The following is a 17,911-nucleotide window of genomic DNA, read 5'->3' on the forward strand; positions in this document are numbered from 1 at the left end:
TTCCACAGTCGTTGTTGTCCTAACTAGTCTGGATTGTCCGTACTTACCTTTTTCTTAAACTGTACTGTCCATAGACGTTGTTACGCATCTCGTGTGTGAGTTCACACTCTGCACACGCAATCCGTGGGCCTCCTATTACTTACCTGAAGTTAGTATAGCGTGGTCCCATCGATCCTACAGCCTCTGGACAGCTCCATTCCTTTTATCGACTCTCACATTCCACTTACTTAGTATATGGTTTGTCGTGCCCCTAGGGCACCATTGTAATTTCGTGCAACTTGTAGTGTTTTTCGTAAGAGATTGTCATGTGCTTAGCCCTCTGACCTCAAAGAGTTCAGAGGTGTTGGTATTTATAAATATACTGTTTATTTTCATAACAACCTGTGTGGTGTCCTTTCATCTGGTATTCAAGGGGTTATATTGTGGTAAAACAGCTGGCTTCACATGCCAAAAGAGTTTAGCCTAAGACTGCTTTGTCCATGCTACCATTAGGATAGCTGGTCTATAAGGTTGACTTGCAACCAATCACCATAAGGGTTGTTTGGACTGATACAAGGTGATCACTAGAACTAGTGAGCATCATATATCAGGCCAACTTCTCACACCCTCTTTCTTGACCTCAGTCTTCTCACTCTGTCATAGATTTTTTATTTTGCTAATGTCTGTGACCCCCTTAAGGTTATCTCTTTCATATCTTCCATCTTTGTTCTATTGTCTTTCTACTGTTTTATTTCTAACATTACCTTACAGTTCTCGAGTTCTTTTTTCTTTGACAACCATCCTCTCACATTTTGTTTCAGTCTTCACTTTTTACCCTTCACTCTTTGTTTTTTCACCCTGGTTTCCATGTATTTTCCTTCAATTTCACCGTTCCTATATATTCATTTCTCTGTTTCGCACGCTCTGTCACCCTTCTTCCTCTATTTCTCTTTCACTCTTCCTCTCACTATTTTCCCTCTCAGCTTTTCTTTTCCTCTCTGCTGCTCGTTTTTTCTCTTCGCCTCTATTCTTCTGCCTTCTATCTTTCTCTAACTTTCATTCACCCAGGTACTCATCCTCTATTTCTTAAAATTTCTCCTGTTGTCAGTCATTCTAACATGCGCTATCTGTTCCCCCTCTCACATTTTCACTCATTCTCACTCTAGCTTCTTCTGTCCTTCTCTCTCAAGAACATATACACGCACACACAATTTCCTATTCTTTCTCTCTTGTTTATCTTTTTGTCGCCCTTTTGAGTATCATTCTTTCTATTCTATTGCTCTTTTCATACTAACTCACTCTGTCTTTCTCGCACACTCTTTCTGCTAGTCTGGAGTTCATTCTGCACTTCGTGCAAAAACTACTTATCCCTCTGTCTTCCTGTCTATTTATTCTGTGCTGCTCTCACCCATCTATCGACCATGCCACATAATTCCACTGCACAAATCCACTCCACTCCATTCCACAACAATTCCAATCCAACGAACATAATCCCACTCCACACCATATACATACTCTCCCTCCAAAACACGGGGTAAAAGGCACCGTCATTTACAACGCCATTAGCTCTGACTCTTGTACATGCGAGACCTATTGGCATTGCCAATGCTTGTTCTTTCTATCTGAAGTAATCTACCTCTTGCATATTGTTCACTCAAACGAACTCTAAACTCTCCTTTTACAAACTTTATACCTGTGCGGCATATGATTCACCTTTAAAATATATAATCCAGATGCTCCTCATCCACCCACTAGTCTCTTTGCTGTATTCTCGCTCAAAATTACAGTTCAAAAGTATCATATGAGAAGTATAATTGTTCTTACTCTTGAGCCGATCCTGCACACCATTTGTTGTATAATGTGTTATATGTCCTCTCTGTATTTCCTCGGAGTCTGTTATGCCATAACGTATTTAATAAAAATACACAGAAATGTTAAGTCCTATGCAAACATGATTTTTGTTTGCCACTAAAATTAAAATAATTTTTTGCCGAACAGCAAAGTCTTTGGCGCCAGCACTGACACATGACCAACGAGAAGTCCTGTCAGAAGCATCATCCCCCAAAGCATTCAGCAGCCCTTCGTCAGTGGGGTTGCAAGAGGACAGTCCTTACCTGGGACCGCACTTGGATCCTCATGTAGCTCCTGCAGGTAAGCATAAATGTTACAGCACTGACTGTCAGCTGCTGAAGATTTCTACAGTATCTGATGCCACGGCATACTGCTGTAACAGTTATTGCTATTCCCATTGATCGAACACAGTGGATCTATGCATCTTATTAGGACGCTTTGAGGATTCTTTTCTGAGAAAAGAAAGAATTGTAAAAGCTGATTGTACAGCTGCTCACTGTTAATGTTTCACATTATGCTGTGCTTTCCATTTTGATTTTTGTTTTGGAGCAGTTTCAATACATTTCTGTACTCATTGCTTTGCAAAAAAAAAACTCAGAAACCTGCTATTCCCCTGAAGTTTAGGAATGTGCTATTTCCCTCATGATGTAAATATTTTTGATTGGGGTTCTCCGAGTGCGGCGATCCAACGCAAGTGACTTTCATGAGTTTCGCACTCTGACAAAGTGTTGGAATAAAGGTTAACAAAGACTACGCATTGGGACCCCATACACCATGGGTACTCACAAAGATTGGTACAGGGGCCACAAAGTACGGTCTGTAGTTTAACCAAGGGCTGCACTGATGCCAGTAGGGGGTCTGGGTGAATCGGATATTGTGTAAGGAGGTCTAAAAACGTTAAACGGGCAAGCATTTATTTGCAGGTTAATAAAAGCTTGTCCGTTTTAAAAAAACAAGAAAACAAATCCTAAATATTAGGGCTCAGAAACTGAACAGCAGCTTGTAAAGGTCAAGAGGGCCGCAAGCGGTCCCCGGGCCGTACTTTGAGTTTCACTGCCATACACGATGGAACTGCCTATGGGCTTCCTGCATGTACTACCGCACAGGAGCAATTGACGGGACCTAGACCATTGGGCTGAGGCGGGGGTTGACGAAGGTGGGTGCCTGTATAGGTACTCGGCGCTGCTCCCATTTGATGACTTCAGAGCAGAATTTGACCTACTGCAGTGGCGCTTCATAGGGCATTCAGGTCAGCGATTAAGAAGCACTGGGATCCAATGAACCTGCAAAGTCCCAAAGCTGTCAGTATATGGCGCTTTCAGCAGGTGTCATACGGACAGTTTCATGTCTATATAGGACACTGCGAACAGACCAACAACTGCCTCTAGACGTACTGAGGAATAGGTAGGAGGAGTACCTTGGCACCCATATTGAACCTAAAGATTTGGATAAGATCTTAGAACAAACACCAAAAGTCTGTAGAAATGAATGTTTCAAACTCCTCAATTATTGCATATTACACAGGGCATACTTGACACCTGAGCGCATAGGCAGATATTTCTGTGTACCCTACGGAGCATGCCCCCGATGTGACTAGAGCACACATGGTTTAGGTGTGTCCCGCACTACACCGTTTTTTCGGAGGGAGTCATACAAACGGTTGAAGAGTGGATTGAGAAGGATATCCTGCTAACCCCGGGGCACTGTCTACTAAGTTGGTTCCACCACCCTGCAGAAACAAAGATAACTAGGAGGTTTTAGGATCTAGCATATATCATCGCTAGCCATGAAATTGCTCGGAATTGGAGGGCAACAGGAGGCCCCCGACTGACGATATGGAAGAGAGTTAGTAAAGTGGGTGGGCTGCGAGGGTGGGGTACTCCTGACGGAGGGGCATAGAGAACATGGGCGGAGCACAAGCCTGGGGTATATTAGTGGATGGCTTGACCAACTCAGAGCTGGACTCGCCAGTGGTCTCTCCAGTAGAGTCATCGCAGTGACCTATAGGCATCGAGGCTGGGGGCTCGCTCCATATTGAATACCTTTACACCACTTGTCACAAGCCGTTGTCACCCATGGGGCGAAGTGCCCCCCTAGCCCGAGGTCTGTTGGTGTGGCTCATCATCTTTCCCTTTTCTCATATTCAACCCTGGTTATTGCAAGAGATGTGGTGTACTGACCTATGGGGAGGAGGGAGTGGAATAGTTTGATTGTCTGTTTCTTTCTTGATTAACAATGACAGATTGTATTTATCATTATGACAAAGTGTACCTTGGCGCCACACAGGTCGTAGTGAATGCCTTGTTTGCCTCTGAAAACCAATAAAATCTGTTTACAAAAAAAAGTTAATATTTCTGACTAGCTAGTCCGAGATTGTTAGTTTGTAAAGGATGCATATCTTTAATCCACAGCACAAAATCAGAACCCTATATATGGTTGTTTTTGAGTTATGTCCTTAAACATACAGGACTGTTTTGAGACCTTGTCTGTACCTGTTAAGGAGCCATTACTTAAGAATGGTGCTAGGGATGTTAACCTTTCATGTCCCTTGATTGTATCTTCTCTCAAAATAACTATCATAGATCACACAATTTACCCAGGAAATAGTGGCTTGAGTTAGTCACACTAATCAAACCACTATTTTAACTATTAGAACCCTGATTGGAGTTGAGTATCTCAGCAAATATAATATTGAAGCCCTGATGTTTTCCTCTATCAGTATGCTAAATGACCAGTGCTTGGATGATTTCCCATGAGTCCTTTGACGCAATTTGCTGTTGAACTTAACAAACAAAATGCAAATTTAAAACAATATAGTTCGAAACTGATTTTATACAACTGCTCACTTGGCAACTATGTCTGAGTTGAACAACTCCAGAACAGGAAAAAAAAAAACGAACTTAAAAGCCATTACTCCACACTATCTGTAGATGAACAATTCAATTCAATTATAGGCTCACACAACTGTTCTCTACATCTTAGAAAATAAACAGCATTGGCATTTACTGTAACTCTACACTGTGAATATATGTTACTGTTCGAAAAAGGCCTTTTCTAGTTACCATTTCCAACCAGAATAACAACCTCGCCATTGCGCGCAAGGTACTATGGATAAGCCACAAACTATTTGACAAACAAGCTCACTTTGAAACCTATGTTTGTGTGCCTGTGAGGGAAATCGCAAGCTGAAGGGGACCCATGCAAAAAAGCAAACATTATGTATCATGTCATCGAATAGTGCAACTTGTTTTCAGGAGCTGCACCTTTACTTTTGTTTTCAAATAATGAATCCAGATCATGACGACACACAAACAAGGGCAAGTGCTGCCTGAAAAATTTAAGAAGTAAATTACAGTAGCTATGCAAGTATTTCAACAACATTGCTACTAGCTTGACACTGATCGCTGCATGTGGCACTTTTAACAACCCCCTGTCGTTTCCTGCAAAACTAGTTTACATTCGTAGACTGATTGTTTCACTGTTGACATCAGAAATCTGATAGAGACGTCTAGTCGCAGATTCCTTAACTTAGAATATCCCCCAGGCGTCCAACTGGTCCGGAAAATTTTGCGCAGCAGCACCTCTGCGCGCCAGGGGGGGGCGGTGCTGCACGGCTCCGCCCTAACGTCGTCCATGGACATGACGTCAGCGGAGCCATATATGCCCTGCCGTGCCGACATCAGTTTTCTTCTTTTCCGCGTCACAACACGGATCCAGGAAACCAGCATTTCCTGGCCTACTTTTGGGCCTTCTTGACACCGTTGGCGTCGTACAGGAACAGTGTGCAATGCTCTCCGGGTTCAAAGCCTGTGAGGCCTGTGCGCGTCAGATGTCTGGCACTGATCCGCACCTTATTTGCATGTGGTGCCTTGGTGTGCACCACGATTCCAAACAATGCGGCGATTGTCAACAGATGAAGCCGAAGCCGAAGACCACTGACTCATTGTCAGTGAAATTGCTCTCCCACCCTCGCAGCACCACCATTAAGTGAGATGCCCCTGCCCCTTCCGCTCCACCTCAGACAGACAACATCGCTCCCCATCTTCGCAAGAAACCTCAAAACCTGGCTCTTCGACAGACCCCCTCCTTGATGGAAGGGAACCTGCACCCCCCCAACTCCCCCCCCACCCCTAGCGCCTTGAGACCCTTACGGGTGAGTAGTCGCGCTTTAACAAACTCCTGATTGATTGATTGATTCGGGAACGCCGTATGAAGCTGAGGGCCACGCGGCGCCACAAGCGTCCACTGAGGTTCACCTCTCCTAGGCGTGCCTCTGGTGCCCTCTCCTCTCGTACTTGGTCTCAGCTACGGGCGCCCCGAGGTCACCTCCTCCTTACCCTTCTTTCACAGGAGTTGGAGCGACGCGTCCCCAAATGGAGTCCTACTCCCAGGCTCTTCAGGCCTACTTTGAGTCTCCCTCTCTCCCTGGCACGCCTTCGGGCCCCACAGAGGCAGTGGGTACTCAGGCTGGGCCCTCGTCGGCAGATTCTTCCCCGGCCAGGGCTGTGTGCACCTGCTCCGACTCCGGAGCCGAGGCGACGACGTTGGGCCGTGGTCCAGACCGTCCTGGTCGCTCTAGCACACTACGCCAGTCAGCGCAGAGCCCTGTGCGGCATCCTGTGCGGATGGCGGAAGCAGCATCGGCGACGCCAGGTTCGACGCAGGGCTCTCCCCGTCAGTCAGCACATAGCCATGTGCGGCTGCCTGCGTGGACGGCGGGGGCGGTGGCGATGACGCCAAGCTTGGAGCTAGGCTCCACGTCGGACCCAAAGCCAGGCTCATCTCCCAAACCCAAGCCCAGCTCACTTCCTCCGACGCCGGTCAGCGTCTAGGTTGCATCCCTCGTAGAGGCCGTCAACGTCCTGTCAACTCCGACACGGCATCCACGGACACCACTGTCGACGCATCCATCGCCGCCGGTGGCCATCCTTTCATCAACACCGGTGCCCATGCCTGGGGTTGCTCCGGAGTCCTCGTGTCTGTCCCCTCAGCAGGGTTGGGCGATACCGGTGTCCGCTACAACCTTTTAGGATGCAGTTGCTTCCACTGGTCTGGAGTCACTGGTGCAGGTTCCTAGTGTGGCATGGCCTTCAGACCGATCCCCAGCCCCGCTCTTATGGCGACTGGGAGACTTAGCCTCCAACCGTCTCCTGGCCTCTTGTCCCCTCCTAGGGTGATTTCTGAGTTGGGGGCCACCTTCGCCCGGACTATCATCAGTGCAGCTGCTATCCTTGGCTTTCAGCCTCCTGTGGTACCCCTCATTTCTGATCCCTTAACGGATCTGCTTCATCTCAAGCCCATTACAGTGGAACCCTTTATTGGAAGTCCTGCGTGGCACATGGGCACGGCCCTCTTCCGGAGCCCCGGTTGATGGAGCTATTGCCGGTAGGCACCGTCCTGCCCCGGGGGATCCACTTTGTCTGTCCCTCCATCCTACTGTTGAGGGCCTAGTAATTAAGGCGGCTTTTGGGTTGCACGACTCCTCCACTTTGCCTTTGTTTCCTACCATCCAGCCACCGGAAATCCCGGTGGCTGGATGCATGTGGGAGGCAGCTTTTTGCTTCTTCTAGCGCGGCCATCCACGCTTTAAACACTACATGCGTGTTTGCACGTGCGTCCTCCGCACTCTGGGACACCGTGGCTAACTTTTTTCCTTCTCTTCCAGAGGAGTTTACCTGGAGATACTCAGTCTTGTCTTTGGTAAAGAAATGGCTCATTTTACAATACGCTCATCCCTGGATACCACAGACACTGTGAGCCGTGCTCTTGCACGGTCGGTGCCTTTGCGCCGTCATGCCTGGATTCGTGACAGTCGATTCCCTGATAATATTCGGGAGAGCCTCCACGACATGCCATTTGATGGAATAGACCTTTTTGAGTCCCACGCTGACTCTGCGATTTCCAGGATTCTGTCAGGGCTACCGTAATTATGCCACGCCACTGACTGACTGACTTTTCTTCTTGGTTGCGGTCTTCTTTACGACAAGTGTTTTTTATCAGGGGCAGGTTAGTGCCTCTATATTGTCTGTATAGCCGTACGGCTGGGTTGTATTTGTTTTTGTTTTGAAGTCCTCTGACTGTTTTGCCAAGAGGACCCACCCTTCTTGCCAGGGGTTGACCCTTGCACTATGTGGGGTATTGGCTGGTGGCAGGTATCTCCCTTTGCCTTCGTACACTCCTGTGGAGTTTTCACTGTAGGTATTCCTCTGGGACTTGTATGCCTTCCTTTACTGCATTCGGCAGGGTTGCATCGCCCTATTGTCTGTAATGCTTAGACTCTGGGTCTAGGCCTATTTTGTTTTGGTGCCAGCCCCTCCTGGGTTGTTGTCCCGAGTGGGGAGTTGCCGTGGACCTCTGTAGTGGGTTGTTCTGGCCCTTGGCTTGTTCCCCAGCAGTTTTCGCCACATCCCGCTGCTTTCGAGCAGGGATTTCTACGTTCCACTGGCATTCTTAAATGTGGCAGACTTGTGGAGCCAGTTCTTCTTATACTCCGCTCTTCCTGGCGTCTTGGACCCGTGAGTTGGTCCGAAGGACTCCCTTGCTGGGCTCGTCTTTTCTTCTAAATTGTCCTGCGAGAGAATTGCTCTCTTCCGGATGGATTTCAGATGTTGCTTAGAGCCTGGCCTAGCTCCACCTTCTGTATAAGCTGCAGGTTCTTCTCAGCGAAACAGAGTGCCTGGGTTCGGACGGGTTTCAGCATCTTCTTGAGATGGTTATGTGCCATGTTATTCCTCATGGCTAGTGCGGCCCGTGCTTCTGACTGTTGGGCGCATCTCGGCTGTTCTTGCGGTCTTGCTTCCTGGTGTTACTTCTGGCCGCGTGTGAGCATCCTTCGGTTTGGGTATGGGTATCCTTTTAATGCTCTCCACATGTCTGTCTGGTAAGGGTCTCCACAGTACTCTTCCTCTGTGGTATATACGGGAGCGCTACGCTTTCTCTCCACCATACCACTTAGCTGGTCCTTTGGATTGGTTGTCGACTGCCGCATCCTGTGGTTCTTTCACGCCATAAGCTTCAGTTCTACTCCCTGCGAGGTGCTGCACTTTCTTTTCATGTCAGTTTCCTACTAGGTGTGTTTTTCTTCCATGTCGGCCTGTGCTGGGCAGGGGTTGATGTCCTGCTGCCTACGTATCTTTACGGAAGCAGGTTTAACAGTGTTTTATGCTGTTTGAGTGATTTAGCTGGACTAGCGCTGGCTTCTTGTCGACACCTTGGATCCTGTGGATTCTTCATGCCTCTTTTGTCTTCTTTCAAGGTTCGGCATTTTTCACTCTGGTACAAGTGTTCTGGCTTGGTGTCTTTCCTTCTCCCATTCCCTCTACATGGGGAGGTTCGTGTTATTCTGGATGGGCTGTGGTGCCCTAGCCTTCCTTTGATTCCTGGTCTCTTCAGGGCACAGGGGTCTGGTGGTTGGCTGCTCTGTCATTTCGTCCCCACTGTGTTTCGTCCTTTGGTAGACGACACTCCTTTGGTCATGTTATTGACCACTAGATTCTTTCTGGACCTTAATGGGGGGTTAGTCGCAGTCCCGCCTCCTTTATGGGTATGGCTTTGCTATCTATTCTAAGTTAAGGAATCTGTGGCTAGACGTCTCTATCAGATGAACAAGTTACTTACCTCCGGTAATTATGTATCTGGTAGACACTTAGTCTAGCCGCAGATTCCTTAACGCCCGCCCGTCCTGCGACAACCTTTTCATTTAACCACTTGGATGCCAAGGCTATTTGTTGTCCTTCATGTAATTTCCATTGAAATCAATGGAAACTCCATGACGAGCTGAGCTCGTCATGAGCGTCGAAGGGGTTAAGGCTTCTTGCCTTCGCCTCCCTCTGGGTGGCTTTATTCCTCTGCGGGGTGACGTTTCTACACTCCAACTCATGAGGCTACATTCTGTTTCGTGGCTTTGCTCTGCCCATTCTTGTGCTTGGATGGTATGCTCATATGACATGTGTCCTTTACAACTCTTACCCTGGGTTGTCCGATGTGAGTCTAATTCTCCCTTCTATCTTCTTCAACTACTTGAGGTCTCTTGCCTCCCCTATACTCTAGCGGTTGCAGTCTCTGACAAAGCTGCCTTCGGCAGATCCATTATTTGGATTTGACGTCTTTTTTTTTATTATTGTTTTTATTGAGCACTGCAGATATCATACAGGGATATACAGTAAATCAGAAGCCGTTTAAAAGTAATACAGAGGGGTACTTTGGCACGTATCACATTCGCATGTGGAAACAGAGTATAAAAATAGTACAAGGAAATTACAGGTAATATCACATTCCATGTAGCATACTTGCTTAAACTGTACAGTCCGTCAAATAAGAGGACGCTAGCAAAAGACATCCGGTGCAGTACCCATTACCTCCCCCACCCTAACACAACCCTCCCACCACAATACCCCAACAAGAACCAGTAACTAAAGTGCAGCTACATTGACTACACACTGTCTTGTTGTTCCTACATCCGGTGTGTTAGGTCCAAGAGGCCCCAGATAGGGGCATGTATCGAAAGGGAGGGGGGGATGGGAGAGAGAGAGAGAGAGAGCGAGAGAGAGAGAGGGGAGAGATCCATGGGAGGGAAGGACCAAGTAATCGAGCCGGGCGGGGAGGGGTGTGAGGGAGGGCAAGGGAGAAACTCAGATACGTATGGGCAGGCAGAAGGCCGCCGGCGCCTAGGACCCTATATCACTGCCTTGCATGCTATTCTGAGATACTCCAGAGTCAGCTTCCTCCATTGCCTTAAATTGCTCCACCAGATGCACCCAGTCCAGCGAAATCGGCCGCCGACGCAGCCCCCTGTACCCTTCACGGTATGAAGCCTCCTGTTCAGCAATTGCCCATCTTCCCACCTCTTCACGCTAGGTGCCCGCCCTTGGGGCCAGAGCTGACTTCCAGCGTGGTGTTATCATACGCTTTGCCAACATCAGGGCGTAGTAATTTTGCCTTCTTAGGGAGGGGGAATAATCCCAGAAGGTAGGCCTCAATTGTGTCCCACGGATGGCGCTCCGTCAACACCTCCAATCCTCGGATAACCTCCAACCAAAATTCCAGCAACACCCGACAGTACCATATCATATGAAGAAAATCTTCCTCCGGGGTCTTCGCTGCGGACACTTCGCAGACGACGCGGGGAACATTTTAAGTATAGTTGCAGGGGCAAGGTATGCCTTATGTAGTATAAATAATTGAATCGTTTTCAAACGACCATTCCGGGAAACTCGCCGGGGATGCTCTAGCATTTGGACCCACTCCTATCCTCTAATTCCCACCCCTAGATCAAGTCCCATTTCTGTCTAAGGTGCAGTAGTAAAACTTGCAAATGCTCTCTCAATCCTCTGTAAAGCCAGCGCACCAGATGACGACCATGCCCAATAATATGAAGTGATCGCAGCAATTGGAAAGTGGAGGGTTCCGCCTGAACGGCATACCAAAAGGTCCATATATAACCACCACAGCAGCATGAGTGAGGAATTATGTGGCAGGCAACGAGTGAGCGTGAACGAACTCTGCATGGGGCATCAACTGGGCCCTCGGAAAAAAATCGCCGATCTTCCCTACCCCATCTTGAGTCCACCCCCGTAGATGGACCCTTGATAATACACCATGCCTAGTAGGCAACCCGCAGAGAGGGATATTCGGGGCATACGGAATAGGCAATCTAGCCAATTTCTTCGCTTGTGCCCAATAATGTAATGCAACACTTAGTAAGTACGGAGGATCACGCAATTTTTGCGCACCTTGACAGAGCTGCGACTGAGGGAGCCATTTCTGCAAATGATTCAATGAGTATCCAATTTCGAATACATTTTTACCTGCCAACCAATATGCCAGCTATTGTAACTGGCCCACTATACAGTATGACTTAAAATCAGGAGCCCCCATGCCCCCCGCTGCACTAGGTAGCTGTAGTTTAGACCACGCCAAGCGATGCCTTCCCGTCTCCCAAATCAAAGATGTTAATAGCTTATCCAGTATCTTAAAAATCCAAGCCGGCAACACCACTGGTAAGTTCACAAAGTAATAAAGGAGGCGGGGCAGCATGACCATTTTTGACACCGCTATGCGGCCCGCCACTGTGAATGGCAACGAGTTCCAAAAGGCAACCTGGGAGCGCAGCGAATTAATGGTGCGAACTACATTACCGTCTATGGTATCGGTGATCGATATAGCAGCATATCATCCAGGTATAAAGACACAGAATTAATCACTCCCCGTAACGGGGTGCCATAAGGAGTCATAATCTGCCGCAGGTGCTGCGCAAGAGGCTCAAGGGCCAACACACAAAGCATAGGGGACAAGGGGCAACCCTGGCGTGTAACCCGGGAAATTAAATAATAAAAAGAAATTATCCTACCTGTCTAAGCGCGCCGTGGGACTAGTGTAAATCAATTTGATCCATGCACAATAGGACTGGGGCAGGCCAAATTTAGACAACACCGCAAGCATATATGGCCAGCTGAGAGTATCGAAAGCCTGGCACACGTCCAGGGACAAGCAACCAGCAAGGGGGGGAAGAGTCGGAGGCCGCACGTGTCAAGGCCTGGAGCCGACTGATATTCAAAGCAGTAGTAGGTTGGGTATAAATCCACATTGGCCTGTATGGATCAAGCGGGGAAGGAAGTGGAAGGAGGTGCGACTCCAAGACCTTGCTGAGTATCTTAAACTCTGTATTTAGAATAGAAAGTGGTCTATATGAGAGAAGCTCAGTGGTTGTCTTGTCTGGTTTCAGGAGGGCCGTAACTATCGCCTCTCTGGTAGACGGAGGTAAGATCCCCTGTTCTAGGGAGGTAGTATAAAGTTGTAACAACCTCTGGATTAACCTATCGGCGAATGTGGAATAGACCTCCACAGGGAAATCACCGGAGCCCGGCGTCTTGTTACGAGCTAACGCTTTTATTGCCACCCGGATTTCCGCTGCAGAAATCGGAGCAGCTAACTCTTTGGCCATTGAATCAGAGACTGTGGGAAGCTGGACCTCGGCCAAGAAGGAAAGCGTGGGAGCCGAGACATCTAAGCACGGGGCAGCATACAAACGAGTATAATAATCACGAAACACAGCATTAATCTCATCCTGGGACGTAACCAAGATATTTGCAACCGTAATCACCTCCAAAACTGGAGAGGGACTCACCGTGTGCTGACTCAGTATTCGCAGCGTATAAGCATCAAAATCTAACAGAAGTAAACGCTCTAACAAGTCCGCATATTTAATCCTAGCGGACTGAAGCAGTTCTGCATCAGCTACATTCCCTTGAGGTGCCACCTCCAGGGCCTGTAGTTCACATTCTAAGTCTGTTATATCCCTAATCGTTTCCCTCCGGGATCCTGCCAGCGTCCCCATGGTCACCGCACGGACAGTAACTTTGAAGTCCTCCCACTCGACAGCCCTAGATGAAGCCGTACCCTCGTTCTCAACAAAATATGAGTCAATCGCCGTGGCCAACGCCGCCCGATAAACCTGGTCTTCTAGATGTAAAGGTTGCATCCTCCATGCTGGGATTGGAGCAGGAGAGTGGCCTCAAGTCAGCTGCAGGTTTATGGGATTATGGTCAGAGATAGCCTTACCCAGGAACTTACAGCGCACAACAGAAGAGGCCAGACCTGGGGAACAGAGAAAGTAATCCAGACATGTGTGTAATTCATGGGGGTAGGAGTAAAAGGAACATTGCCTCATGTTCACATGCTTTGCCCTCCAGATGTCAACCAAGTCCCAACTTTGCGCCCAACGAGTTAATGTTGCAGCCTGTGCCCTCGCCGCCGTATTAAGTAACGGAGGATGGGAACGGTCCAGATTAATATCGAACACTGCATTTAGATCATCCCCCAGGAGCCATGGGACATGGGACCAACTAGCTAGAGCCCGGGACACCCGTGTAAAGAATGCCTCGTGGTCCACACTCGGTGCATAGAGGGGCCCCAGTACCACCTGCCTGCCATCCAGCGCTCCCAACAGAAGCACAAGCCTGCCTTGATCGTCTATCTTACTCTGTGAGAGAGAAGGGGATGCCCGCCCGGACACAGATAGCAGCCCCCCTGGAGAAGGCTGAATACGCCGTCGCAAAGACCTGCCCACACCATCTCCTCTGTAATTTCGCAGTGTCAGTGGGGATCAAATGAGTCTCCTGGAAACAAATTATGTGTGCCTTACAACGATGCAATTGCGCAGCTATCCTATGTCGTTTGGCCATGGAACCCATACCTCATATATTCCACGAGACAAAGTTATAAGAATTCACAGCAGGCATCTTCAAATGGAATAAATACCCCCCGGATCCCAGCCCAGTCCACCCCGCCCCACCCACCCCTCCACGACCCCCAGAACTTGCGGCATAGTTACAACAAATTCAACAAAATCCCAATACAGGGTCCAACACCCAAACATCGTTCAACCAAACCTTACAAAGTGAACATACTTCACAATCAACCAGTGCTATCTCGTTTGGGGGGGTAGGTCGCTAAAACCATCCACAGTCACACAAGAGCTATAAAGCACTCATGAAAGCGCCCAGAACGTGAGCCGGGCAATTCACCCATTCACACCTACCTGTCATGACTGCATTCAATTTCTACAATGTGTTACCCAACGGGCTAAGGCATTAATAGTGAACCATTATTCGGGAACCGGACAGGAACACAACCTGAGGGTGATCATATTTTATACAGTATAGAACAAAGAACTAAGAGTCTGCTGAGGCAAGGGGATCATTGCTGTGTCTTGAGGTCGCAGAAGGAAACAGGGCAACGCTGCCATCAGAATCAGTGTCTGTGTTCAAACCTCAGATGGGCTAGAGCTAATATCAGGACGAGAGGTGCGGAAAGTAGAGGTTGCTTGCAGAGCACTGCGTCTGCCCTCCAGCACCTGCCTGCGACCCAGGGAACTGGAGATCGAGCTTTGAGTGAGTGACTCTCTTGCGCCTCCGAGGGGGGTGTTGTGATTTGGGCAGCGAGGAGTCCATGCATCTCACGGGTTGGACATCAGGGAACATCTTATCCAGCCACTCCCATGCACTATCAGGGGTATAAAAGAACAGGGAACGCTGGTCATGGAGAATTTTCAGCTTAGCAGGGAGCAATAAGGCAAATGTCAGGCCCGCTGCACGTGCGCGTACCTTTACCTCCATAAAAGAAAATCTCCTGTGTTGGACGGCCAATGTGTGGTCCAGAAAGATTGAAATGTTGACATTGTCCACCTGCAGAGGACCGTTGTCCCTAGCCACCTGCAACAAATGATCTTGATCCCTGTAGTTTAAAATCCTATTCAGAATGGGCCGCGGGTTAGCACCTGGAATTGGACCCGATGTGCCCTCTCAACCGTGAAATGCGCGGACAGCCCAGTGGGAGCCACTGCAGTCTTCAGCCAGTTCTCGATGTACTCCGTAGGCGTTGAGCCCTCCGGCAGTCCCATGATTCGGAGGTTGTTTTGGCGCGCCCGGAGGGAGTCTATCTGCTGCCGCAAAAGGTGTAATTGCTCCTCATGGGCCTGGACCTGTGGTACCATGGCGTCCACCCTCTGCTCAGTGGATCTAGCCTTCTCCGCCAATTTCTTATGATCATCCTTCAACCGATTGAGGTCCACCGAGAAGATACCCAGCTGTGCCTCCAGTACCGACCGGGAATCACAAATCTCTCATAAGATCACGTCCAGCTTGTCCCCTGAGGTATTGGGCTCCATTGTGCCCTCCGTCTGGTGGGAAGGGGCGGCAGAATGTCGGGGGGGGGGGGGGAGAGATACCGCTCTCTCGGACCTCGCCTGCGCCCTGGACCTTCCCTTGCCCCATAGCCGATGGCGCGGCAGGACTGGACAGCTGGTCCCCAGCAACAGCAAGTAGAAAATGACAACCTCACCACACTCGGCAGAGAGCCTCATCAGAAACAGATGATCTCTACCACCGGTCAGAAGCCCTCGGCAGCAAGAAGGGACCAACTCAGGACAATCGCAAGGGACACCCAGGTGCCCCGGCATGTAAATACAACTGCTATCCCGACTGTTCGCATGTTCCCGCAGGTCACCAGATTGGGGGGGGAGAGGGGGGTAGAAGAGAGGTGTCCCGGATGTGTTTATGCAGCACTCGTGCCGCCAGGACCATGCTACTCAGGCAGGCCTCCGCGACGTCGGGCGGTCCCAGACCATACACCAGTACAGGGCGCCAATCATAGGCACATGGCAGTCCCAGCCAGCCACCCCTGAGCTCAATTTCGTGACCAGCGTCACTAATCCAGGCTACGCAGTGTCACAATACCGGGGTCTGTAGGGGTGTACTCCGGGAGCAAGTTGCCGTCCCACCATGCAACCCAACTCGTGAGGCAGAAGAAGGGGGGGCCGCACCAACCAGCCTTAATGTCCTGCACCAGGACAGCGTCACCAGTAGGCCGGGGGGAATGGGAAAACGAACAGCCACTGTCCACGGGGGGGAGGGGCTCAGGAGACAGGAGCTCAGTGTCTATCCACATCATCTCCTAAAGTCCCATCACCAACACCTCCCGGCCTCATCTCAGGTCCAGCGCGCCACACGAGAGCAGAAGGGGTCCGGCACGAGGCCTCCACCTGACCGTGCCTCAGTGCGGCTCCCAACCGCTCCAGGCATCTCCAGTGCTCCGACCTGCCTCAGCCAGCAGCAATCACAGCAGGGTGCCATCACTCCAGCACGCACCACCTGGGGGCCCACCACTGCCGCAATGAAGTTCGGGCCTGAAGCTGGGGCCTTGCGTGGGGGCCGCCACCGGGGTCAGACTCTCGCAGCCCCGCCAGACTCCAGGCCTGCTCACGGCTTCCAGCGGGCCTCAGGAAGGCCGAAAAGCACCTTAACCCACAGGAATCCTCCGAGGGGCACCAGGCGCCCACCAATCCACATCGGAGCAGCTCCGCCGGGTAGAGGTGTCAGCCGCTATTCCGCCACCATCAAATCAGGTAGGGAAAGGACGGATAAATGCACAGATGTGAAGTATGCCAAATAATCGCCTAAAAGTAATACGTGGATACAGGTATCACATAGGGGTCATTATCTCTCCAGTTGTTTTTTTACTTGGAGTTTTGCTTTACTCATTATATCTACAGGACTAGAAATCCTAAAACACAAAGATAACAAGCATTGGCAAACATAGTCCTCCGAAAGAGCTATTAACTGTGCCAAAGTATTTTAGCCATGGTGTACACCAGTTTTGCCAGTGTTGCTGCTGTTCAGCATGAGGAGAATGGAGTGTCGTAGAGTGTAGTAGCATAAAGTGTTATGGAGTAGTGTCATAGATTAGAGTGTGTACAGGAGTGGAGTTGAGTGTTGTGTCAGTGTGCCATCGAGTTGAGTGCCTGAGTGGTGTCGAGTGAAGAGGTGTGGAGTGTCGGAGTGGAGAGGCACAGAGTGGAGTGTCCTTACGTGTTGTGGTGTCGTGGAGTGTTGTGGCATCGTGGAGTTAGTATGGTGTGGTAGCGCAGTGCCATTACAGTGAACACATTTTCAATTGAAATGACCATTACATTTTCATAGACACACAGTTTTATTGATAAAACTATACAGCGCACAACCAACGTGTGGAAATCGGCATCACCTGGTGTATTGATTTGATCCTATTAAAATGTTTGTTTCCACCACACTTAGGATTTATTTTTTTAAAAATGTACATTTGTGCTTTCCTAATTCTGTTATGTTCTGAAGTATTTGTACTGTTCATTTACGGGCATTTACATTTTGTTGTGTTCTATTGAAAAAAATAACATCCTACATCCTTTTTACATTCCCATACCCAGCGAGATTGTCACAAAAAATCCTCTTCCTTTGCATTGGATAAAAATAGTAAACACCAAGCTCCCAGGGAGACAAATATTTGACGTCCATCTTTGAATGAACAGCAAATGTGACAAGATAAAGTTTAAAAGCCTATTTATTGCTCATTCACTGCTGAACCCTAGCATGGTTATGTAGATTCTTTACCTTCAAATTACCCCCAGGCCTCAGACTGGATCTGGAAAGTTTTCGTAAGCTGTACCCCTGTGCGTCCGTAGGTGGCGTCGCTCGACTCTGCGTCGTGGTCGCCAGGATGTCCCAGAAGTTACTTAGACAGCGCCCTCGCGTGCTGACGTCAGTTCTTTCTA

At 49.1% G+C, this 17,911-nt stretch overlaps 1 protein-coding gene across 31 annotated transcripts in view; it reads left to right on the top strand.

Moving 5' to 3' along the window:
• Positions 1–17,911, top strand: part of MAP4 (microtubule associated protein 4) — a 1,839,191-nt gene that overhangs the window by 1,072,572 nt on the left and 748,708 nt on the right. For all 31 annotated transcript variants that reach the window (XM_078662502.1, XM_078662520.1, XM_078662498.1 and 28 more), the window contains one exon: positions 1,978–2,130. In XM_078662502.1, the coding sequence (XP_078518628.1) occupies positions 1,978–2,130 (153 nt within the window). The remainder of the gene's footprint in view (positions 1–1,977; positions 2,131–17,911) is intronic.

Source organism: Lissotriton helveticus, chromosome 10 (assembly GCF_964261635.1).
Source record: "Lissotriton helveticus chromosome 10, aLisHel1.1, whole genome shotgun sequence".
Classification (NCBI taxonomy): domain Eukaryota; kingdom Metazoa; phylum Chordata; class Amphibia; order Caudata; family Salamandridae; genus Lissotriton; species Lissotriton helveticus.